The sequence below is a fragment of the Panthera leo genome, chromosome E2, assembly GCF_018350215.1.
Source record: "Panthera leo isolate Ple1 chromosome E2, P.leo_Ple1_pat1.1, whole genome shotgun sequence".
Classification (NCBI taxonomy): domain Eukaryota; kingdom Metazoa; phylum Chordata; class Mammalia; order Carnivora; family Felidae; genus Panthera; species Panthera leo.
In genome coordinates, this window is record NC_056693.1 from 8,990,097 (window position 1) to 9,013,644 (window position 23,548).

The 23,548-nt window shown below is 55.0% G+C and overlaps 3 protein-coding genes across 10 annotated transcripts; 2 read left to right on the forward strand and 1 right to left on the reverse strand.

Moving 5' to 3' along the window:
* Positions 1–11,569: 11,569 nt before the first annotated feature.
* FGF21 (fibroblast growth factor 21) lies at positions 11,570–12,957 on the reverse strand. Its single transcript, XM_042920449.1, has 3 exons — positions 12,720–12,957; positions 12,458–12,561; positions 11,570–11,860 (listed from the first exon to the last, which is right to left on the reverse strand). The coding sequence occupies exons 1-3, from the start codon at positions 12,955–12,957 to the stop codon at positions 11,570–11,572; spliced, it is 633 nt and encodes a 210-aa protein (XP_042776383.1).
* Positions 12,958–14,935: 1,978 nt separating this feature from the next.
* FUT1 (fucosyltransferase 1 (H blood group)) lies at positions 14,936–17,395 on the forward strand. The gene is made up of 2 exons (XM_042918958.1): positions 14,936–15,036; positions 15,610–17,395. Exon 2 carries the CDS (start codon positions 15,612–15,614, stop codon positions 16,689–16,691), a length of 1,080 nt encoding a protein of 359 aa, XP_042774892.1. The 5' UTR covers positions 14,936–15,036; positions 15,610–15,611; the 3' UTR covers positions 16,692–17,395.
* Positions 17,396–19,599: 2,204 nt separating this feature from the next.
* On the forward strand, positions 19,600–23,404 carry LOC122207671 (izumo sperm-egg fusion protein 1-like). Of its 8 annotated transcripts, none has more exons than XM_042917800.1 (10): positions 19,603–19,881; positions 20,109–20,306; positions 20,691–20,765; positions 21,105–21,191; positions 21,416–21,436; positions 21,745–21,870; positions 22,057–22,157; positions 22,418–22,571; positions 22,854–23,028; positions 23,251–23,404. In XM_042917800.1, exons 2-10 carry the CDS (start codon positions 20,204–20,206, stop codon positions 23,381–23,383), a joined length of 975 nt encoding a protein of 324 aa, XP_042773734.1. In that variant the 5' UTR covers positions 19,603–19,881; positions 20,109–20,203; the 3' UTR covers positions 23,384–23,404. The 8 variants fall into 8 exon arrangements, with proteins under 8 accessions (XP_042773732.1, XP_042773729.1, XP_042773731.1 ...); XM_042917801.1 differs by having other exon boundaries at positions 19,603–19,875; positions 20,153–20,306; XM_042917798.1 differs by having other exon boundaries at positions 19,600–20,306; positions 22,854–22,975.
* The last annotated feature ends 144 nt before the right edge of the window (positions 23,405–23,548 follow it).

Genomic DNA, 23,548 nt, shown 5'->3' on the forward strand with positions numbered 1-23,548 from the left:
ATGAAAATTTGGAATGTACAGAAAAATAGGAAGAATCCTAAGGTTGCCCTCTATATTGGTGTTCAGCAATCTGCCACATTTTGCCTCATTTGCCTCTTTTGTTTAATGTTTCTGTATTTGCTGAACCATTTTAGGACCCATTCGAGCCATCTTCTCCACTCCACCCTTCAGCCTGTGTCTTCCAACAGTGAAGACATTTTCCCTACTATAAATCACTTTCCCACGGCATAATGAAATTAACAACGATTCCCGAATATCATTCAATTCCCGGTAGAAGGTGTAATTGGAGCAGCCACCTGAAGCGGGTGAGGGATGAGCCAAGAGGGCATCTGGGGGAAGGGCGTTCCTAGCCGAGAGAACAGCCAGTACGATGGCCCTGAGGCTAGCGGAAGCGCCAAGGTTTGCAGGAACTAACCGTAAGGCAGGCGTGACCGGAACGGAGTGAGCGAGCCCTGGGGAGAGAGGGGGGGTGTGAAGGCAGAGAAGGAAGGGGCCAGATACTTCAAAGCCTTGTGGGCACTTAGGCTTTTCTAGGAATGAGCCCGGGGCCAGGGACGCGTGTCTAGCAGAAAAGGACCTCAGTGACCCATCAGTGGGGAACAGGCGCCCTCTGGCGGCCACGTGGGGAACAGGTCGAGGGAGGAGAGGTTGGAAACGGGGACCTTTCAGCGCCGCGGGCACTGAGCAGTCCAGGCGGGCAAAGGCCGCAGGACCAGGGCGGGGGCAGCAAAGAGTGATCGGGTTCTGGTGCATTTTGAAGGTCAGACCAACGGGTCAGACGGGATGTGAGAGATCAGGTATGAGAGGAGAAAGAGAAAACAGGACTGCTTTCCCTTAACGCCCTTCTGCGAGACGTTTTGCGTGGTTATAGTTTGCTCATTGAATGTACCTCAATGTACTGCCCGTTCCACTGGTAATGAACTTCTGCGTCCGTCATCCTGACACCAGTGCCGATGGGTTTTCCGACCCATTCGCCAACACCAGCCATTCGCCAACACCAGCTGGGCGTCCTACAGTTTAACTCACTTCCTGACGCTATTTATCTGGAGAGTCGCAGATGCTGCAAGTTAAGGGTTCGGTACCAGAAGCCCTGCCCCCCTCCCCCCAACTTGAGATACTCGTTCCCAATCCAGGTTGTCACCTGTCCTTCTGCCCCGTAAACTACAGAGCAGAGGTTAGCACGATCCCTTCCTTGGGTTGGATTAATTAGCTGGAGTGGCTCACAGAACTCAAAGAAACTTGTTACTTACGAGATTACTGCTTCATTATAAAAGGATACACACCCCCACCCCAATTTAAAAAAAAAAAAAAAAAAAAAAAAAAAAAAAAGGATATAACCCAGGAACAGTCAGATAAGGCATGGGGAAAGGGTATGGAGCCTCAATGCTCTCTCCAGGGGCAACTTTCCCCAAATTTCCAGGAGCTCATCCCCCTGGGGGCTCTCTGAATCCCGTCCTTTTGGGTTTTATGGCGTCTTCCTTACACAGGCAGGGCTGATTCAATCACTGACCATTGGTGATGGATTCAGCCTCCAGTCGCTCTCCCCTTCCCCGGTGTGGTCAGAGGGTGGGGCTGAGAGTTCCAGCCCTCTAACCACTTGGTTCGTTCCCCTGGCAACCAGCCCCCGCTCTTAGGTGCTTTCCAAAGTCACCATACAAAGGCAAATGTGGTTGAAAGGGGTTTGTTAAGAATATCAAGGCACCTTGAACACTCTACAGCACGTCGGAAATGGTAAAGGTTTAGGGACTCTGCCAGAAACAGAATGGAGATCAAATATACATTCCTTTTTATAAATCCCAATATTTCAGGGTGCGTCCCAATTTGGGGCTTTTATGAATAGAGCTTATGAATACGTCCAGGTTTAGCATATACTGATCAGCCATTCTCCACTGGTTGAATTAATTCACACCCCCAAGGGCGCCTGGCTGGCTCAGTCGGTGGGGCATGTGACCCTTGATCTTGGGACTGTGGGTTCAAGCCTCACTCTGGGTGTAGAAATGGCAAAAATACAATGTTTAGGGGCGCCTGGGTGGTTCCATCTGTTAAATGTCCAACCTGATTTCGGCTTAGGTCACGATCTCAAGGTTCATGAGTTCAAGCCCTGCCACAGGCTCTGTGCTGACAGTGTGGAGCCTGCTTGAGATTCTCTTCCTCCTCTCTCTCTGCCCCCCTCCTCCCTCCTGCGCGCGCTCTCTCTCTCAAAACAAGTAAATACATTTTTATTTTTTTAAATTGTTTTAATGTTTTTAAAAAAATTTTTAATTTATTTTTGAGACAGAGAGAGACAGAATGTGAGCAGGGGAGGGGCAGAGAGAGAGCGAGACACAGAATCTGAAGCAGGCTCCAGACCCTGAGCTGTCAGCACAGAGCCCGACGTGGGGCTCGAACCCACAAACCACGAGACGATGACCTGAGCCGAAGTCGGACAGACGCTCAACCAACTGAGCCAGCCAGGCACCCCGGAGGTGGAACTTTAAACTGACCAGCAGCACTTGGTGACTTTACTGTGTGCATAGAAAACTTTGATTTAAAAGTAAATGTGAAAAAATAAGGGAATAAAGCAAACCCCATCAATCCAATAGAAGGAAGGAGTGGAAAAAAAATAGTACGCTGAATAGGCTCCAAATAGCTCAAAGATTTCAATGTGAAATACAAAACCATGAAAGAAAGAGAAGTCAACATTGGAAAGTTCCTTTATAACCTGGGTGTGGAGAAAGCATTTAAACTGTGACTCATAATCCAGAAGCCAGAAAAGAAAACACTGAGGCATTCAAATGGGGGCAAAATAGGACCCGACATTCTTCTTTCTTTTTTGTTTCTTTTTGAACAAACAGCCCTCAGGCCCTTGGGTGGAGCAGGCGAGGCCAGCTTGGGGAGGATCAGTGGCCCAGAATGGAGTGTCCCGACCTTAGTGGGGTGGGGAGGGCTCAGCACAGTGGGGATCTTGCAAGGTGTGTGTGCTGAGAGGGGGTGCTGGACCGGCGGGGTGAGCAGAAGCCCAAGGTAGATGCGGGAGTGGCGGGGGGGGGGGGGGGCGGATGTCATTATGATAATGATTGTGAGAAATATACATATTTTGTCAGATGACCAAAATATATATTTCTCAGATGTAGTTAGTCTTCATCCACGTCTTGAAAAGGCCTCGGAGCCCTGCAGGTGACGTGGTTGTCTTCTTATTAATGAAGGTGACTTTCGGACCCCACCCAAAGGTGGGGCTGGTTGCCAGGAGGACCCACCTTGGGAAAGAAAGGGTGGAATTCTCATTCCTACCCCACTTGCCCAACCTTTGGGGAGGGGAGGTTGAATCAGCCAATGGCCAATGGCTTAGTCAATCATGACTTTGCAATGGAGCCTCTATAAGGACCCAAAAGGACTGGGTTTGGAAAGTTCCAGGCTGGTGAACATATGGAAGTCGGAACATGTATGGAGGCTCCAGACTTTCCCCCCCCCCCAGATCTCACCCTATGTATCTCTCCAACTGGCAGCTGACTCATATCCTTTATCATCTTTTAATAAACTTATCATCTCATATCCTTATCATCTTTTAATAAACTGGTGAACAGGGGTGCCTGGGTGGCTCAGTCGGTTGAGTATCTGACTTCACCTCAGGTCATGATCTCACGGTTCATGGGTTCGAGCCCCACATCAGGCTCTGTGCTGACAGCTAGGGGCCCGGAGCCCGTTTCGGATTCTGGGGTTCGGTGTCTCCCTCTTTTCTCTGCCCCTCCCCTGCTCGTGCTCTGTCTCTCTCTCTCAAAAATAAAATAAATAGACATTTACAAAATTAAAAAAAAAAACAAAACTGGTGAACAAAAATGTTTCCCTGACTTCTGTGAGCCACCGTAGCAAATTAAAAGCATCCAATCTGGATTGGAACCTCCAATCTGAAGGGGGGGGGGGCGGGGGTCAGAAGCCCACCAACTTCTGGCTCTTAAAAAAAAAAAAAGTCTTCTCTTTGTCTTTGGTGTTCTTCAAGGTCACTAGATAATGTCCAGGTGTGTATCCCCTCTTCCCCCCACGCAAGACATGTGCCTCCTACATCCAAGAACCCACGTCTTTAATCAGTTCTGGAAGTGCTCAGCTATTCTCGTCTTCAAACTCATCTCTCCTCTCAGCTCTATATGTTCCTCTAGAAGTTTATTGGAACGTTGTGTTCTACCTTCCTTGTCTCCTTCGATTTTCCATCCACTTGTCTCTTGGAGGAACATACCGAGCCCTACGTGGGGCTCGATCTCGCAAACCATGAGATCGCGACCTGAGCGGAAATCAAGAGGCTGACGCTTCACCGGCGGAGCCCCCCAGGCGTCCCTGAATGTGTTCATCTTCTAGTTGCCAGTATTACAGACCCTAAGCTTTTTCAGAAAGATATGTGGTGAGTTGGGGGCACCTGGGTGGCTCAGCTGGTTAAGCATCCGACTTCAGCTCAGGTCAGGATATCGCGGTTTGTGAGATCGAGCCCTTGCATCGGGCTCTGGGCTGGAGCCCCCTTGGGATTCTCTCTCTCCCTCTCTCTCTCAGTCCCTCCTCGCTCTCTGGCTCTCTCTCCCACTCTCCCAAAATAAATAAACATTAAGGGAGGAAGGAAGGAAGGAAGGAAAGAAGGAAGGAAGGAAGGAAGGAAGGAAGGAAGGAAAGAAGGAAGGAAGGGAAGAAGGAAGGAAGGAAGGAAGGAAGGGAAGAAGGAAGGAAGGAAGGAAGGGAAGAAGGAAGGAAGGAAGGGAAGAGGGAAGGAAGGAAGGAAGGAAGGAAGGAAGGGAAGAAGGAAGGAAGGAAGGGAAGAAGGAAGGAAGGAAGGAAGGGAAGAAGGAAGGAAGGAAGGAAAGAAGGAAGGAAGGAAGGAAGGGAAGAAGGAAGGAAGGAAGGGAGGAAGGAAGAAAGATAACATTGTGATTTCAAAATTGACCAAAGGCTTTCAGTTGACCTGAAACAGACCAGGTCCCTGGGTCTGCTCAGGAAAACGGAAACCACCCTAGGTATTTCAAATACAGGGAATTTGTCTGTTTATTTATTTATCTGTTTCTTTGGAGCGAGAGCAGGGGAGGGGCAGAGGGAGAGAATCCCAAGCAGGCTCCACGCTGTCAGCTCGAACTCACGAGCCCTGAGATCACTACCAGAGCCGAGATGGAGAGTCAGACGCTGAACCCACTGAGCCACCAGGAGCCCCTCAAATACAGGGAATGCGTTAAAGGGAATTGGTTATGTGAGTGCGGGGAGAGTGCAAAAAGAAACCATGGTCCCGGAGGTGGGTAGAGGTAGCAGCTGGGGCTCCTGGGGCTGTAGAAAGTTGAAGGAGTGGCCCCTGCAGGGTAGAAGTCAGACGAGTGGCCCAGGCAGCTGGTACCCTGCCTTCCAGGAAGGGGCCCCCTATGGAGGTGGCACCAGGTCTGAGGGGTGCGGCTGGCTGGTGCTGGAAGTGTCTAAAGTGGCTGGATGCTGGATGTAGCCTGGAACCGGAGCGGCTGGGAAAGAAGGTCCTCGGCAACCGCCTCCCGCCCCCTAGTCTCCTGCCAGGGGTCACAGAGCTGGAGGGTGAGCTTCTCGCTAAACAGACAGCAGCCCTTGGCCTCCCGGGAACTGGCGGAGGGAAGAGTGCGTGAGCAAGAGAAAGTGCTCCTTTCACAGAGAAGGCTCCAGAACAAACAGCGGCTAACTCACGTCTGCCTATGATGATAGGACGACTCTTAGAGAATGTTTTTCGGGCTGTGCTACGAGGATTTGCCGCTCTGAGCGAACAGCCGTGGGAAGTAAATCAGGATCACCCAAATCAATTTCCTAATCTGTGTGAAAGTGACAAAGTCTACCTGTCCCGGAATCTGGGCTTGGTGGGAATTAACTTGGGAGGTAGCAGGGCTCGTGTCCTAGGACTGAATCTTCAACCCCCAAATTGTTGGCTTATGGGCGAGTGAAGCCTCCCTTTCTTTCTTCTTCTTCTTGTTTGTTTTTTTTTTTTTTTTTTATGGTTTATTCATTTATTTTGAGAGAGAGAGAGAGCACACAAGCATGGGATGGGCAGAGAGAAGAGACCAAATTCCAAGCAGGCTCCACACTAGCCTGATGGGGGTTCAAACTCACCGACTATGAGATCATGACCTGAGACAAGATCATGAGTGGGACGCTTAACTGACTGAGCCACCCAGGTGCCCCAAGCCTGACCCGTCTGACAGGTAAGAAAAATCACAAGGAAGAGGAAGTATCAGGACCTTTAAATCAAAATCTTGATCAGAAGAGAGGTACTGAAGAAACAAACAGCTTTATATCCATGACACTGACACTTTAAAAATATTTTTTCGATGTTTATTTACTTTTGAGAGACACGGAGGGACAGAGCATGAGCGGGGGAGGGGCAGAGAGAGAGGGGGACACAGAATCCAAAGCAGGCTCCGGGCTCCGAGCTGTCAGCTACAGAGCCCGCCGCGGGGCTCGAACTCATGAACCGTGAGATCATGACCTGAGCCCAAGTCAGACGCTTAACCGACTGAGCCACCCAGGTGCCCCCGTGACACTGACACTTTTGTGTCAGTTTCATGTAAAGAAACTGATTGATTTGCTGATCACTGTACTCTGATCTGTCCTTGGGATACTAAAGGCATTTGGAAGGATCTGGTATATTCGACTTTCAAAACGTCCGATCAAGATTGCATTAATGTTTGTCTTCTCTTCAAGGCACTTAACTCATTTAGGGGAATCTGAGATGCCAGACTTGTGGAAGCCCATTGATCACATCCGCAGTGTTCAGATGTTTGGAGAAATCCGAAATTGTGAAACGCACAGCTTTGCTATTTTTAGCTGTGGACGTAGTCAGTGAATGTTTAGAGGAAAGGGGATTGCTTAAAAATTCATTAATCATTACCAAAGAAACCCAAATAGTTGTGAATATTTGTGTCCATCCTTAAAAGCTCTTCTGACATTAAAAGACCCCACCATGATCTTTTCAACCAACGAGGAAGCTGGGATCACTGGATATCCCCATGCAAAAGAAGGAAGTTGGGCGCCATATACAAAAATTAACTCTAATTCAATCAGGGACCTAAACCTAACGACCCCAACTATAAAGATCAAAGAAGAAAACACAGAACGGGGAAAGCTTCATGACGTTGGGTTTTGCAATGGTTTCTCAGATGTGACAGCAAAAAACACAGACAAGAGTAGGAATAGAAAGGGGAGCTTGGCTGGCTCGGTCAGAAGAGCATGTGACTCTTGATCTCAGGGTCATGAGTGTGAGCCCCACGTCGGGTGCAGAGATTACTTAAATAAATAAAGAAACACACTTAAAAATAAAATCTAAAAAAGTAAATAAAGTTTTTTCAGGGTGGGGTAGGGCAAGGCAAGGCTGTGTAGTCGTGTTCAGTGTGCCTGCCAATATACATGCCATTTATTTTGAGAGAGAGAGAGAGAGAGAGAATCCCAAGCAGGTTCCATGCTGTCAGCCGAGAGCCTGATGTGGGGCTCCATCCCATGAACCATGAGATCATGACCTGAGCCCAAGTCAGATGCCTAACCAGCCAACTGAGGCACCCAGGCGTCCCTCTTCTTAGAAGCTTGTCCACACACTTAGAAGGATGTTTGGAAAGACGCCAGGTAACAAGGGCCACAGCATGGGATTTTTTCTCACGGGCACAGCTTTTAGCAGATATAATTTTGAACTAATGGAAAAGTTTTGAGACTTGTGCAAAGAGCTCCATGTATCCGTTGCTAGGTTCTTCAGTTCTCGCTGTTCCCGTCCCCCCTGCAACCCCCGCGTTTTGCTTTATCATCCGGTCGCTATCTCTCTCTGTTATTATATATTGACATTTCCAGAAACATTTGAGAAAACACTGGAGATACCATGCCCCTTTGTCCCTAAGTACTTCAGCGTGTATTTGTATTTGCTAAGAACAAGGACGTTCTTTTTAATAACCGCGAGGCAATCATCAAAATCAGAAACTTTCCCATGGATCAATTACCACCATCTAATGCACTGAACTCATTCAAATTTCATCAAGCGTCTTCCTCACCACCGGGATGTCACCTGATTGCTCAGAGAGCTGCCTCTGGTGTCCATTAACACGAGCATTTCCTCCTGGCCTTGTCCTTAACCTTGACTTCTTCCAAGAGCGTCAAGGCCGGTTGTTTTGCAGGTTTCCTGATAGGAAAATGTTTCCTCCCTCACGATTCGATTCAGGTTAGGCAGCACAAGGCTGGCTGGATCTTCCCACCTCCCACCTCCTGCACCCCCCACCTCCACCCCCACCCCCACCCCCGTACCCCCCCAAAACAACAACAGAAACAGAGCCACATAGAGCAACTACGATAGCAGAAATTCACCAACAAACATTTTGCACAAACCCCTGACATACAAGTGACTGGGACCAAGCCAGTACCCGCCCAGGAAGAAAAGGAAGCTAGCAAGACTGGAACTTTCCCTGCAGGGGGCACTTCATCCAACTCTTGATCTCTGAACTCCGGTCATGATCCCAGGGTCCTGGGATGGAGCCCCGTGTTGGGCTCCGGGCTGAGCGCAGAGCCTGCTTAGAATTCTCTCTCCCCCTCTCTCTGCCCCTCTCCTGCTCGTATTTGACATACAACATTGTAAAAATTTAAGGTGCATAAACATGTTAATCTGATACATTTACATAATGTGATTGCCATTGTAGCAATTATGAACACCTCTATGAGGTTTCATCATTATCCTTTCTTTTTAGGGGTTGGACTAAAGGTCTATTCTTGTGAAAACTAGCGTAAGGAAACCCCAGGTCGATTTTGGCAGGAGCTCTGGGGGTAAAGGAGAGAAAAGGCTCGGGTACTGGTAGGAGGGGAAACAGAGGTAGATCTCTCTACAAAATTTTGGAGAAGTGTATATACTAACAGGTAATTTCTATTTGTTTATTTACTTATTATTTTTTTAATATTTTATTACTTTTTTTAATGTTTATTTTTGAGAGAAAGCGAGAGTGCAAACGGGATAGGGGCAGAGAGAGAGAGGGAGACAGAGGATCCGAAGTGGCCTCTGCACTGAGAGCAGGGAGGCCGATCAGGGGCTCGAACTCCCGAGAGTCGTGAGATCATGACCGGAGCCCAATTCAGATGCTCCACTGACTGAGCCACTCAGGCGCCCGAAAGATTTTATTTTTAAGTTATCTCTATATACCCAACGTGGGGCTCGAACCCATAACCCCACGATCAAGAGTCTCACCCTCCTCCAACTGAGCCCGGCAGGAGTCCCCGAGATGGTTATGTTCTTAAACACCGTACGGAAAGAACAAAGAGTTGAACTTTAAGAATTCTGAGCCCGGGACAGCGATCCCGGTCCACACCCCTCCTAAATGTCCTGACAGGTGAGCAAGACCAGACGAATGTAACAGACTGCCCAGGTGTGCACCAAGTTCAAGAGCATCCCCTGGAAATTCAAGTTCACCTGGAACCTGTGAATGTGGCCTTATTTGGAAATAGGGCTTTTGTCAGTGGAATCCAATCAAGATGAGGTCACGCTGCATCAGACCAGGTCCTAAACCTGATGTGACCGGTGCCCTCATAAGAAGAGGGTGATTTAGGGACACCTGGGTGGCTCTGTCGGTTGAGCATCCAACTTCAGCCCAGGCCATGATCTCACGGTTCATGGGTTCGAGCCCCGCATCGGGCTCTGTGCTGACAGCTCAGAGCCTTGGGCCTGCTGTGGATTCTGAGCCACCCACCCCTTTCTTTTTTAATTTTGACACTAACCTGCTTCTAGCGGAAAGGAGAGACAATGCGATTGGGAGTTAACATCCCCAGGTGGGGGGAGAGGTGTTTGCTTGTTTAACACATTTTGCAGTTTTGTAGGTTTCCTGTCTGGCTTCCCTCTTCCAGGGTCCCGCCCCTCTCTGGGTATCTCTGACACCCCCCTTCCCCCCACCGAGCCCCACGTTTGTCCCTCTTCTCCTCCTCCTCCTCCTGGGTCCTTGACTTCCTCTCTCTGGGTGTCTATCTTAGGACCCACCCCCCACCATTCCGCTACCTCTTCCCTCCCCGCCAGGCTGGCCAGGTCCCCGTTCTCCAAGACAGGGGAGGCTTGCAGGGGTGGGGTGGGCGGGAAAGTGATCAGGGCAGATGCCCCAAGGTGCTTCCTGCTCCCTCGCAGGGGGGAGACTTTCCAGAGTCAGGTGGACTCCTCTGACCAAGGAACATACATCCCACGTGAAGCTCCCCCGCAGCCACGAAGCCGCTCTTTCCGGCGAGTTTTGTGGCGTTTCGGAATCTGCTTCCGGTGACAACTCTTTCCCTGCCGGAGCCAGCCCAGTGCCACCAGAGCGGACAGCCACACTTGCCACGAGATGCAGACAGCTTCATTTCCTCCAGTCACTGGGTCCCTCCTGGGACCTGCTGGGACCTGCAGCTATATCCCCTCTCCAATGAGATGTTCCTCTCATTTGAACCTTGGAATTAAAAATGAAGGGCCCTGGGCCGCCTGGGTGGCGCAGTGGGTTAAGCCTTCCACTTCGGCTCAGGTCATGATCGTACAGTTTGAGCCCCGTGTAGGGCTGTGTGCTGGGCTCTGTGCTGACAGCTCGGAGCCTGGAGCCCGCTTCGGATTCTGTGTCTCCCTCTCCCTCTGCCCCTCCCCCACTCATGCTCTGTCTCTGTCTCTCAAAAATGAATAAACGTTAAAAAAATTAAAAAAAAAAAAAATGAAGGGCCCAAGACGCCGTGGGAGTGGGTCAGACACCTGGACATCAGCGCTGTCCGTGAATCTGGGGAGTTGTCTACATTTCTGTCCTCCCTTCTGTCCTACCCAGGAAATCGCTCAAAGAACAACGTGGAAATCTACGCTGCGGGCGGGGAGAGAGGACAGGCAACCCGCTCACTGGGACTGCATTCTGTGACAGTCATTGCACTCCAAGTCCATGAGCACCTGGACGGATGAATTTAGATCCTCAAGCCCTCTTCTAGAGAACCAGGACTCCCAGCCTTCCAGTCCCTCCAGTCCCTCCCTCAGCACAGGGTTCCAGGCTCCTCTCACCGTTTTCCTGGGACCCAGGTGTCCAGATGTCCAGCTTTCTGATCCCTCAGGACCCGAGTCCCATCTAGCACCAATGACACCCCCAGGATCGAAGAGCCCTTGCCCCAGCCCTGAGGGGACCAAGACGTCATCCCCTTCCCAGTGTTAAGTGGACCCAGAAAACGACATCTCCCATGAGGCTATAGGTCTACAGTGTCATCGTTTCAACGTCCCCCTGTGATTGAGGCCGTTCAGAAAAACGGTTCCACAACACAAGCTGGGGGTGGGTGGTGGGAAATTAACAAGCCTTCTGCCGTCCGAGGGCAGGGATAGTCCAGTGCCTGGGGACACCTACACAGAGCAGAAAACTGAGGCCCAGGGGGGAGGCTGGGACCTTCCCAGGGTCTCCCGTCAACAGGGGCAGGGGGGCCTGGGCGGCAGTGGGAGACAGGGAAGCCGGTCCCAGTTCCTCCCTCAAACACGCACACATGCGCACCCTGACCCTCCTCTCAGGTTCTTTATTATCCCAAGTAGGCAAAATAAAAAAATAAATAAGATAAATAACAAATAACCCAATAAATAAAGAGGAGGCCCCACAGCAAACAGCCCGTGGCTTCAGGAAGCGTAGCTGGGACTTCGGCCCTGGGAAGGCCCCACCATGCTCAGAGGGTCCGAGGAGCCCACGTCCGGGGGCTCGGGGGCCGGGATCCCTGGAGGCTCCGGGGGTGCCGGAAGCAGGCCTGGCAGTGGCAGGAAGCGGGCAGGTGCCCGGGGGGCCGAGTCCCGGTATGGGGAGTTGTGGGGGGGCAGGCGGAGTGGGAGCCCGAGGGTCTCCGAGTGGTAGATGTTGTATCCGTCCTCCAGAAGCAGTTCCCGGAAGCTGCAGGCTGCGGGGTCAAAGCGGAGCTGAGGGGACAAGAGCGGACGTCGGAGATACGGGATTCCTCTGCACCTTCCTGCTGCAGGACCCAGGAGTCCCGGCCCCCAGCCCCTCCGCCGGGACACAGGCAACAGAAGCAGGCCTCCCCTTTACCCCTGGGCAGTCCTGCAAGGCCTACCTCCCTGGCTTCACTTCACAGAGACCAATATTCCAGCCCAGGGACCAGTTAGGGCTCTCTGAGTCCAGACAGAGGCGTCTGGCTTCCACCCAAGGGGTCATGGTCAATTTACAGGCCATGGGTCCCCTGAGCAGCCCTGTGCCCAGCAGGCAGCTAGGAGCCCATGCGGCCCAGCAGGGGTCACAGGTCACAGGACTCAGGCGCTCCGTCATTCAGGGGCCTCGTGACTCAGAGCTGGTGTGTCCCTGCCTGAGCCTCAGTTTCCCCTTGTGCACAAATGATGAGGTCAGCTCCCGCGTGCAGGGGAGGTGGCGAGGCGGGGGGGCCAGGCAGGGAGCACAGAACCAAGCCCGGCTCAGGCCCGAGGTGCGAGAAGTGGAACCCTGGGTGGTGAAGGCGATACGGAGGAGGGAGCACGAGGAGGGGGGCGACCCCAGAAACTCACCGATCCATACAATGTCCCATCTGGGCCCTGGCACAGGAACCGGGACGTTTTGACCCCCAAGATTTGAATTACCCCCGGCTTCAGGGCTTTTAGCTCCAAGAGACCTGAGAGGAGAGAGTGGTCAGGGGCTCAGAGGACCTCTGCCCAGGCCCGTCTCTCTTAGATCCAGGGGTCTAGGCTCCCAGCCCCTCCTCCCTCAGACCCAGGGGTCTGGGCCCCCCAGCCCCTGCTCCCTCAGACCAGGCTCTGTCTATGCACTCACTCTCAGGGCTGCGGCGAGCGGTCCCCACCACTGTGCCATCGGCCTTGATCTCGAGGTGGACCTCTGTCTCCTGGGCGTCGTCCGTGTAGAGGAACCGCTGTCGAACTTGGCCCCCGAATTGGAGGAGGGGGCTGGAGTCAGGGATAGGGTGTGCCTGGCAGACTTCCGGCAAAAGGACGCCCAGCATCATCAGGACCCACAGTCCCAGGTGCTGGGACCCCGCCTCGTCCCAGCCCATCACTGGCTCACGTCCTCAGGTGAGATCCGGGGTCTGGGGCTCGAGGAGCCGAATGGTCTAGATTCTGTCTCGGATCCCGGTTGTCTGGGACAGGAGATTCACGGATTGCACCTTAGTGAGCCTCAACGCCTGGGTCTTCGTGTCCGTGGATTCCCAGCTGACAGAATACCCCGGTCTCTTAGAATGGATGCAGGCACTCCAAAATTTATATCCAGACAGACCCGCCCAATCACCTTCCCCACACCTGACCCATGATATTTGACCCACTTGGCAAGGGCTAGGATTCCACCGTGGCCAGATCAGCCTGAGCCGGATGATGCAATGGGGGGGGGGGGTCCTTCCCGCTGGGGCCCTGGACTCCCGGGTCTGAGGAATCAGGGGGACCGGGACCTGCTGACTGGGACTTGGCTGAAAAGGGCTGGGGGAGGAGAGGGCTGGGGGCCTGGAAAACTGCCTCCCTGGCTGATCGACGGACACCGTGCCCCATAACCGGGATTGCGGCATCCTGCCTGAATTTCTGTGGATTTCTGGGGGGTGGGGGGCAGAGCGGGTGTCACACACACGGACGTTCCTCGATCATCAGGAGAGCAGCAAAAGCCACGTGACCAAAAGCCTCTCACCTCAACCTCACCAACCCCAGCCCAGAGGTTCCTCTGGCATCTAATGAGCCAGAGGAGAGCCTCCCTCTCCTCCCTGATGCAATCCCGGGACCTCTTTCACCAGAGTAGCTACCCCAGGCCCAGAAAGGTGTTCTCAAAATAGCCTGGGGTGGGGAGGGCGGGTGGAGGGTGAAAGTCTGACTCAGCGCCTCTGGGGTGGGGGTGGGGGGGGGCAGAGCCAGGCTCTGGAGGGGGGAAGTGAGAGACCAGAGCCCAAAGGGAATGTGGGGGGGGGGGGGGGTTCCTGGAAACTGTAGGTACAGAGACTGGACACCCTCCAGTGCGGAGGTGTGAACGTCTCCAGCAGAGGAGGGGGCTGGGGCTGGAAATCCTGGGTCTGTGGAAGGAGGGGCTTGGGTCTGGAGACATCACGGTCCACCCTCTGGAGAGGGGAGTCAAATTCCTGGGTCTTTAGCTTTGATTTATTGAATGACAATGATCACACGGCTCCAGCCCAGGGAAGTTTGGGGGGTGGGGGGGGTGGCGGAACCGCCCGGACAATGGAAGGGGCTCCAGGTATACACCGCGGAGCCGAGGCCCTGGATCCCCAACCTGGGGCCCCAGCCTCCCGGTGAGGCTGGGCATGACAGGCCCGCTTCCCCTCCTGCTTTTCTCCTCCTCGCCCTCGGGGAGACGCTGCCCCCGGGACGCGCCCGTCTGGAGAGGAGCCGTCGGACCCCGGATCGTCCGATTCCTCAAAAGGAGAGGCCCCGCAGTTCGCAGGTGCACCGCGCGGAGATGGGGAATCAGCGGCCCCCGGGGTGCGCGGGGACACCCTTCGGGCCGGAGGCGCCCACGTTCGGGACCCTGAAAGCTGGAGGAGGTTTCCGTCGGCTCCTGGAGCAGGCCTGGCAAACAGGTTCTGCCTCCCCACCGGGAGGACCCGGCAGAGGGCGGCTGATCTTCGCCCCCGCCCGGGCCTGGTGTCTGCGCCCTCCCCAGCGGCTGGGGCGTGGCCGGGCTCGGAGCATCCAGGTACTCTGGGCCTAGGCTCGGGAGAAGGGGGAGAAGTCGAGGGACCCGAATACCTGGGTCCGGCATTGCCGGCTGGGCGCTGGGTCTCCATGCTGTGGAGGCTGGCCCCGGAGAGCCCGCCCGCGGGCCGGGGCCGAGGACGAGGGGGCCGGGCGCGGGTCCCCGGGTCTGGGGAGGGCGGGGAGGGGGCGGGGCTCCGCCTCCGACCTACCTGCCCAGGTCGGGAGGGGCGGAGGCTGGGAGTCTCGGAACCGCGCCCGTCTCCTTCCTCCCTCCCCCGAGCCCTAGGAGCCAGTCGGGGGAGGCGGCATGGAGGGGAGGGCTGCCGAGCCTAGGATCCCGGAGTCCGGGGTTCCGGGGGCGGCCGGATGTGGGCTGCACCTGCGGTCGGCGCGCTCCGGCCTCTCTAAGCCCGCTGTGGCGCTGTCACCCGCCAGGAGCTCAGGTGAGTGGGACCGGAGGATGCCTGGGACCCAGGAATCGGGGCCTTCGGTCCCAGGAGGCGCAGCCCCAGCCGCTAGCCCCGTAGGACCCCAGGAGTCTCCACCCCCTCTCCCCCCACCCCCCCAACGCCTGCTCCTCCAGAGGCCGAGATCCCTCATCCAGTCCCCGACCTCCAGCCTCTCATGTTCCACCCGGCCTGTCTCTTCCCGTCACCCCCATGGTGGAGTCCTCACCTCCCTCCACCAGGCCCACCCGAGAAAGGAGTTGGTGGCACATCGCCCAACTAAAGTGGGACTTCCCGCCCGGAGAGCCAGATTCCGAGATGCGGATGTGGCAGGCTGGCTCCGAGACCCGTTGCTATCTTGGAAACACCCGTTTTCAACATTTGCCGTCCCCGTCCCTGCAGTTCCAAGGGCCCACCTCCCTCCCCTCCCTCAGATCCAGGCCCCTGATCCCCTTTCCCTGGGACCCAGGAGTCTCAAGCCTTGGTTTCCTCGGTCCCCCAGGCCCCTGCCCACGGACACTTCCTCCTGGAGCTCCGGGGCCCCGCTAATTCACCTTTCCTCCCGCGCAGCCATGTGGGCCCCCAGCCAACGGCAGCTCTGCGTGGCTTTCCTGCTAGTGTGTGTCCTTTCAGCCACCTTGTTCCTCTACGTCCACCAAGACCTCTTTCCCAACGGCCTGGCCCTGACGGCCCTGTGTCCAGGCCGCCGCCCGGTGCCATCCCCTGTGGCCATCCTCTGCCTGTCCCCCAACACCTCCGCCTGCCTCAAGCCCCCTGCCTCCCTCTCGGGAACCTGGACCATCCACCCAGACGGCCGGTTCGGCAACCAGATGGGGCAGTATGCCACGCTCCTGGCCCTGGCCCAGCTCAACGGTCGCCGGGCCTTCATCCTGCCCTCCATGCATGCTGCCCTGGCCCCCGTGTTCCGCATCACCCTGCCGGTGCTGGCGCCCGAGGTGGACAGCCGCACGCCCTGGCGGGAGCTGGAGCTCCACGACTGGATGTCCCGGGAGTACGCCCGCTTGAGCGACCCCTTGCTGAAGCTCACCGGCTTTCCCTGCTCCTGGACCTTCTTCCACCACCTCCGGGAGCAGATCCGCAGGGAATTCACGCTGCACGACCACCTTCGGCGAGAGGCCCAGGGTCTGCTGAGCCGGCTCCGCCTGGGCCCCACCGGGGACCGCCCTCGCACCTTCGTGGGTGTCCACGTGCGCCGCGGGGACTATCTGCGGGTCATGCCCCACCGCTGGAAGGGCGTGGTAGGCGACCGCGCTTACCTCCAGCAGGCTATGGACTGGTTCCGGGCACGGCACGAAGACCCCGTCTTTGTGGTCACCAGCAACGGCATGGAGTGGTGCCGGGAAAACGTGGACACGTCCCGTGGGGATGTGATCTTTGCCGGCGACGGGCAGGAGGGCTCGCCGGGGAGGGACTTCGCGCTGCTCACGCAGTGCAACCACACCATCATGACCATCGGCACTTTTGGCTTCTGGGCCGCCTACCTGACGGGTGGGGACACTGTCTACCTGGCCAACTTCACCCTGCCCGACTCCAACTTCCTGAAGATCTTTAAGCCCGAGGCTGCCTTCTTGCCCGAGTGGGTGGGCATTAATGCAGACTTGTCTCCCCTCCGGTCGTTGGCTGGGCCTTGAGCAGCGGGGAGACTTTCTGGAATAGCTCGGGCCAGTGTTCTGGGTCTCCGGAGGCCTAGAGGCTTCTGGAGAAGCTTGTGGTAGCCCTGTAGCAGGCGGGCACCCGTTTCTAGAGTAATCCTAGTTGGCTAGACTTGGAGAAAAAGGACTTGGAGAAAAAGAAACCTAGGGGCTTTCTGTAACTGCCTGGACGTTCTAGAACCAGCAGGGGATCTTTTCCTGATGCCTGGCAATGTCCAGAGAGGCTCACGTCAGTTCTGGAAGGCAATGCCTTACCCACTGTTCCCAGCACGGATCCAGGGTACTTCTGGATGGCTGCACCCCAAAAACGGAGAACTCCCCCCCCCCCTTCTAATGTTGCCTCTGGTCTTTTCTAGAAGGGAAGGACAATCCTCAGGACTGAAAGAACTTAGGGGTAGTCCACAGCAAGCACTCATCCACTCCCCTGCTGTGTTTCTGGAGTGGTTCTAGAGAAGGCCAGGTCTCAGGCCTGTGGAGAATCCTGCAGGGCTCCCCCAGAAGGGATGAGGTTCTGGAATTCTAGGAGGATCTCAGGAAGGGACACTCAGAAGTTCAACACCTCAGCCACTGCCAGAAAGACTGGCAGAACACAAAGTATCTGTCTTGTGAGGTGGGAAATCTGTCCAACCTCTCAGCCTCTGAGAAAAAGAAAGACAAAGACTCGTTTTTGAAATTTAAAAAGAAAAAAAAATATGTTTTTTAATGTTTATTTTTGGGCGAGAGAAAGACAAAGCACAAGCTGGGGAGGGGCAGAGAGAGACGGAGACACAGAACCTGAAGCAGGCTCCAGGCTCCGAGCTGTCAGCACAGAGCCCGACTCGGGCTCGAACTCACAGATCTAGAGATCATGACCTGAGCTGAAGTCGGGGGCTTAACTGACTCAACCACCCAGGTGCCCCTTGAATTTTTTTTTTATATGTTTATTTTTGAGACAGAGGCAGAGAGCAAGCAGGGGAGGGGCAGAGAGAGGGAGAGGGAGACACAGAATCCAAAGCAGGCTCCAGAGCCTGAGGTGGGGCTCGAACTCACGAACTGCGAGATCATGACCTGAGCCGAAGTCAGACACTTAACCGACTGAGCCACCCAGGCGCCCCAGAGACTCTATTTTGAGTAGATAGACTAAAACGTGGGACTGTTCCTCCACAGGAGGGGGAGAGGTATGGATGCTGAAATACAGCAGCTCGTAGAGCAAAGCCTTCCAGAAACCTAGAGACTTTTTTTTTTTTTTTTGTCAAAATCTGCCAAAGACAGGCACTTTACAAGTTGGCTCTGAGTTAAGGTTACCTTTCTTCTCAGTTAAGAAAGTTTCCTTCTCTGCAGCTGGGCTGTTGGATGTAACGGGATCGATTTTCTGGAATTCAGCCAGCATAAATAAACGTCATAAATGTTTCTTTTGGGCTTGCAGAAAGCTACGGGTATGGGGACCCTTGCCAACCTGGGCTTCCTCTGATTTCACAGAACCACTAAACCCGGTTTCGGGCTTCAAAGGCTCTGTAGGCGCCTGGGTGGCTTAGTCAGTTCAGCCTTCGACTTTGGCTCAGGTCATGATCTCGCGGTTCGTGAGTTTGGGGCCCAGTGGGGTTCTGTGCTCACGGCTCAGGGCCTGGAGCCTGCTTCGGATTCTGTGTCTCCCTCTCTCGCTGTCCCCACCCCTCCACCCCCCGCTCGACCTCTCTTTCTCTCTCTCAAAAATAAATAAACATTAAAAAAAGAATGAAAGGATCTGAAGGTCTGAAAGTATACGGGACCCGGGCTGGCCTGAAACCCAGGCCAGAGTACAAGGTCTGGCCAAGGAAGATGGGATTCTTGACTCAGATTCCAGGACCCCCTTGGTGCTTTTTTGTAGGGGATGAAGGTACCTAGCTTTATTACAGACAACTCTGATCGCATCCCCTACCTACCCAGAAGAATCCAAGCCCCCCTTTTTTTTAGTCTTCTCAGGGAGTTTTGAGGGATCATTCACTATTCAGCTGCCCCCGGTGGGAGAGAGGGAGGTATGAATTAAAAGTCCACACCACCAAACCCTGTCTCTGCAGGTGTTTTGGAGTCCACTGTGTGTGTGTTTGTGTGTGTGTGTGTAAGAGGGGAAATCCAGAACTGCTCACGTCTAGGGGTATTGTCCCTGCTGAGATCTGGCAGCCTCCTGTTCTCAGGCTTGTGTGAGTCGCGGTTCCTGTTTTGTTTTGATGTTTATTCATTTTTGAAAGACAGAGGGAGGCAGAGCATAAGCAGGGGTGGGGCGGAGAGAGAGGGGGACGCAGAATCCGAAGGAGGCTCCAGGCTCGGAGCTGTCAGCACAGAGCCCAACGCGGGGCTTGAACTCATGAACGGTGAGATCATGACCTGAGCCGAAGCCGGACGCTCAACCCACTGAGCCACCCAGGCGCCCCGCGGTTCCAGTTTTTATGGTGGTTTGATTCAATGATGTAGAAAAGGAGAGAGAGAGACCTTCCAGGACCCATAGGTCTGAGCCCCAGGTTCTTAGTATTGGCTCTAGGCCTCTTTCTTCTGGAACCCTGGCATCGAGCCCCTCAGCTACGGAGAGAAGGAGGAGGAGGGAGTGAGTAAAGTGTGGAACTCTGGCCAAGGAGACACCCCAGGGCCTCCTGGGAGTCGTAGTCCTGCGGCTAGAAAGGGCCACTTCCCCATTCCGTGGCTTGACGCCAAATATTCCAAAAGATCCCAGGTATCTAGCCGAAGCCTGGGCTCAGAAACTCAGGGACGAGAGGAAGCTGAAGGCCAGATGCCCTCGCCTGAGCTGACGAGATGAAACTTCTAGTCCGAGAAGGAGGCCTCTTTGCGATTTCCTGGAACCATAGGCGGAGCCTTCCTTTGTTGCCGTCCAATCGGACTCAGAGTTGGGTTTGTGGGCGGGGCCAAGGAAACTCCTGGGCGTGTCTCCAGGGAAGTCGGGCCCCCACGTCCGAAGCTAGAAGGGGGAGGCTGTGGGAATTCCTTGTAGATCGGGGGAAACGGTGACTCGGGCTCCAGTCACAAAGCTCTCCACATCACGTGACCAACCTCACCTTCGCTCCAGAAACGTCCTCAATTTTAGCCGTGGCAAATAGAGTGGAAGGACGTGACCCGCTCGTCCCCTCTAAAGGCCCCCAGCCTGGATTCGGCCCTTCAGCGAACCCTAGTATTCCAGGGTGCAACATTCAAGGTCAAGGTCGGGCAGCGGCTGTCTAGGGCGCATCGGGACTCCGGACACCTCGGTTTCCTAAACGAGAAGGGGGAGCCCTGCAGATTGGGGGGTCTTGCTCTCGGGGAAGGGGTTCTTTCCCGTTACTGATCACCACTTCCGCGTGGGGTGGGAGGACCCTCCCCGGGTTCTGTGCGGGCTGAGCGCTGTGGCCGCAATGGGTCCCCAAGTGGCCCTCCTGGTGGCGGCGCTAGCCGGCTGCCTGCTTCCTGCCGGGGGCTGTGTCATATGTGATCAGAGGGTCGTGGCCGCGCTGGACGCCTTGGAAAAGGAATACCTGCCTACCCACATGGCGCGCGAGCGTCAGGGACAAGTGATGGAAACGATAAGACAAACCGTGAGAAATTTCTGGGACCTGCCATATTTAGAGGATGCCTTTATGGGGGTTATAGGTGAGGGCAGGGTAGAGCGTGGGAACCCTGGGTCGTGGAAAAAGAGGAGTCTGGTGCTAGGATTCCTGGGAGCAGGGACGGGGTGGGGGGGAGGGAGGGAAGGGCTGGAGCCAGAGTCTACTGGGTTCGTGATGGAGAGGGCTGAGAGGCAGATTCCAGGGCTTTCCAAGCGCTCGGAAATACTGTGTTCTCCTACCCCTTACCCTGCAATTTTATGTAAAAAACTACAACTCCCAGAAGGCGACAGGCAATCCTTTACAGCCCTAGCCTTGCCCAATAGCCACATGGGCATTGTAGTTTTTAACACTAGCTGAGCCAATGGGACCACAAGGCTTCGAATCTGAGGTTCTATCTCCCCTCCCCGCATCCCCCGTGTCCCTCCAGATGAGGCCACAATGGAAACGTCAGTGTTGGGTTTTCTGAGGAGTATGACACTTATCACAAACAGTGACATAGCAGGTAAATGGCAGAGTGGCCAGGGGAGGGGCTTCGGAATCCTTTGGCTCTGGAGCCAAACTGCCTAGGTTCAAACACCGGCCCTGTCATCCCCTAGCTGTGTGGCCTTTAGGGAGGGATATCACAGCTTTGTCACCTCCAAACTGGGTCATAACGGTGCCTGCACCCAGGCCAGTGACTTAGCCCAGTGGCCAGCATGGTTAAGTGGTCATTCAATTTCACTGTCCCTCCCTGAGATGGCCCCAAGGTGGAACACCAGCCTCTTCAGATGGAGGCAAACTTCCTGCATGTCCTCCTGGGGTGGGTAGGAGGGGCGCACTCTGTCACCCTGCTCTTTCCCAGATGACACTTTCGTGAAGGAGTTCTCCTGGATGTTGACTCTGGAAAAGGCAGCCTTTCAGCGCAATGTTGCTCGGTTCCAAAGAGAGGGTGAGGGAAGATGGGTTCCCTCAGGGACCACAGCCCTTTCCTCCATCAGTCCCAGGGTCCCTGTCCCCAGTCCTCTGCTTCTCTATGTCCAGCCCCTCACCTCTCCCAACAGCGTCCTCCCTCCGACCCAAGAGCCCAAACCCCAACCTATTCCTTCTCCCCCTCTCTTGTGTCCTTTAACTTAGAAATCTGATAACTTTTTTTTTTTCTTCCTTCTGAGGCAGATTTCTGTCCCAACAAATGTGGTGAGTCCAGATTAGGGAAGCTGGTTTTCTATCCCCCATTCTGGCCCCGGTTAATACCCAGCCTTTCTCCTCCTGCTTTGGGTCTCGATGGTTCTTCCTTCCCCACGTCTGAGAGGTTCCTGGTCCCCAGTAGTCCTTCTGCACAGCAGACTCCTGGGCAACGGGTCCTATTCCATGTGGGCTCCTCACTGAGCCCGGTTAGATCCCTCTTCAGGCAGGTCGGCCTTCTAGCCCCGCCCCTTGGGCTGACCTCTCGGGATTAGGCGCTGGGCCCCGCCCCAGCCCTTGACCCTGCCCTCTCCTTTTAGTCTCTTCTATTCAGGATGTATGCAACCTTGATCCTGCCCCTTCAGGTATGATGTTGCAGCCTCTGATCTGGTGCAGTAATTGTAAAAAGCAGCTTCACGTTTGTCGAAAGTCCACAGATTGCGGTGGTGAGAGACCTGGGGCCAGCTGGAGGGGGTGGGGGGTTGGCGCAAGAGGGGCGGGGCCAGAGGAGAGCCGGGGTCTAGAGACGCCAAAGAAAGGAGCCGGCCCACCAGAAAAGTGGGGGCCAAGACCAAGCGCGAGGGAGTTGAGGGAGAACCAAGATGCATCCCACCGTAACCGCCTGTCCCCAGTGCGCCACATCAACGTCCACGAAAAGGAAGACCTGGTCCTGGACTGTGAGCTCAACTGGCATAAGTTATCTCAAGGCCTGACCTATTACAGCTTTTACAGGGTGGGCCCTTCAACCCCACCAACCCCAAGTCCATTAGGCTTGGTTGAGCGCCCACCCCGGTATCCACAAGCTTGTTCCCACAATCCCCATGACCCATGACCTACCAGGTTTGACTTCTACGGATCCCCGGGGACCCCATGCCCTACCAGTAACCCTAGACTCCCATCTCCCCCACTGAGATCCCGTGATGCTCTCACACCTGTACTTCCCCAAACCCTGAACTCCCCAGGCCTCTGTGACCCCTTGAGCTTTGGGCCTAGGTTTGGGGGAGCAATTCTGAGACCTTGGTGTCCAAGGGGAAACGGCCCACCCTGACCAAGCCCCTGGTGGGGCCAGAGGATGCGGGTGACTACCGCTGCGAGTTGGGCACTGTGAGATCCCTCCCAGCCACGGTCATCCATTTTGAAGTCACAGGTCAGAGCTGGGGAGTCGACGGAAGTGTGGGAATCAGGGTCCTGGGGTTAGGGGACAGCAGCTTGGGGCGTGGCCTATGGGGCAAAACTTCCTGTCGGGGTGTCCTTTCAGGCCGCGGGGGTGTGGCCACCCGCCACCGTGGCCGGGGTCCAGGCAGAGAGGGTCGCGATTGTCTCCTCCAAGGCCCGGGCCTTGGGGGAAGGTTGGAGGGGAGGGAGCTTGCCTGGGCCACGGGGGACCTTGGTGGCCTCCCAAGGCTGCTCTTTCTCTCCCCTCTGTCAGTGTTGCCTCAAAGAATCATTGAGGAGACACCGACATCAAACTTTGAAACCGAGGAGCAGCTGTCCCCAACCCTCCAGCCTTCAGAGTACCCTAAGCCCGAGAAGGTGCTGAGAAGCCTTCTGGTAGGGCTGCTGATCTGGGGCTTTGTGGTGCTGATGATCGGCTTTGTCACCGCGTGAGCCAACCCTGATGAAGGCGGGACACGAACGGAGGGGCGGGGTCTCCAAATCCCAATGCAGGAGGGGGTCCTTTCCGGGAGAGGCCTTAGAAAATGGTAGTGATGATCCAGCCTGGGTCACTGCTGGAATAAGACCAAATATAGGGAGGCGAGGAGGGCTATCCCTCAAGACCTGACCTGGTTCCACTGTCTGCCCCCCCCCCCCCCGCCCTCCCCCAGCGTACTTTGCTTTCTGCCTGGGAACGTGATGGATTCCATAAAGTCCTGGCTCCTCGCGAACAAAGTAGCCGCACCGCAGAGCCAGGTTCCGAAGGTACCGAAAGAAAACGACACAGCACCAAGTGACAAATAAAGATTTATCTGGTTGCCTAAATAGCGGATTCATTTCCTCGGGTCTGATCCTCATTTTGGCCTTCCGAGAGGAGAGGTCTGGGGCTCGCCTCCTGTCCTAGAAGGAGAGCCCGGGAACCCGGGTCCCTTGGTCATGGCAGGGCCCCCTGGCTGAGATGTAATTCCC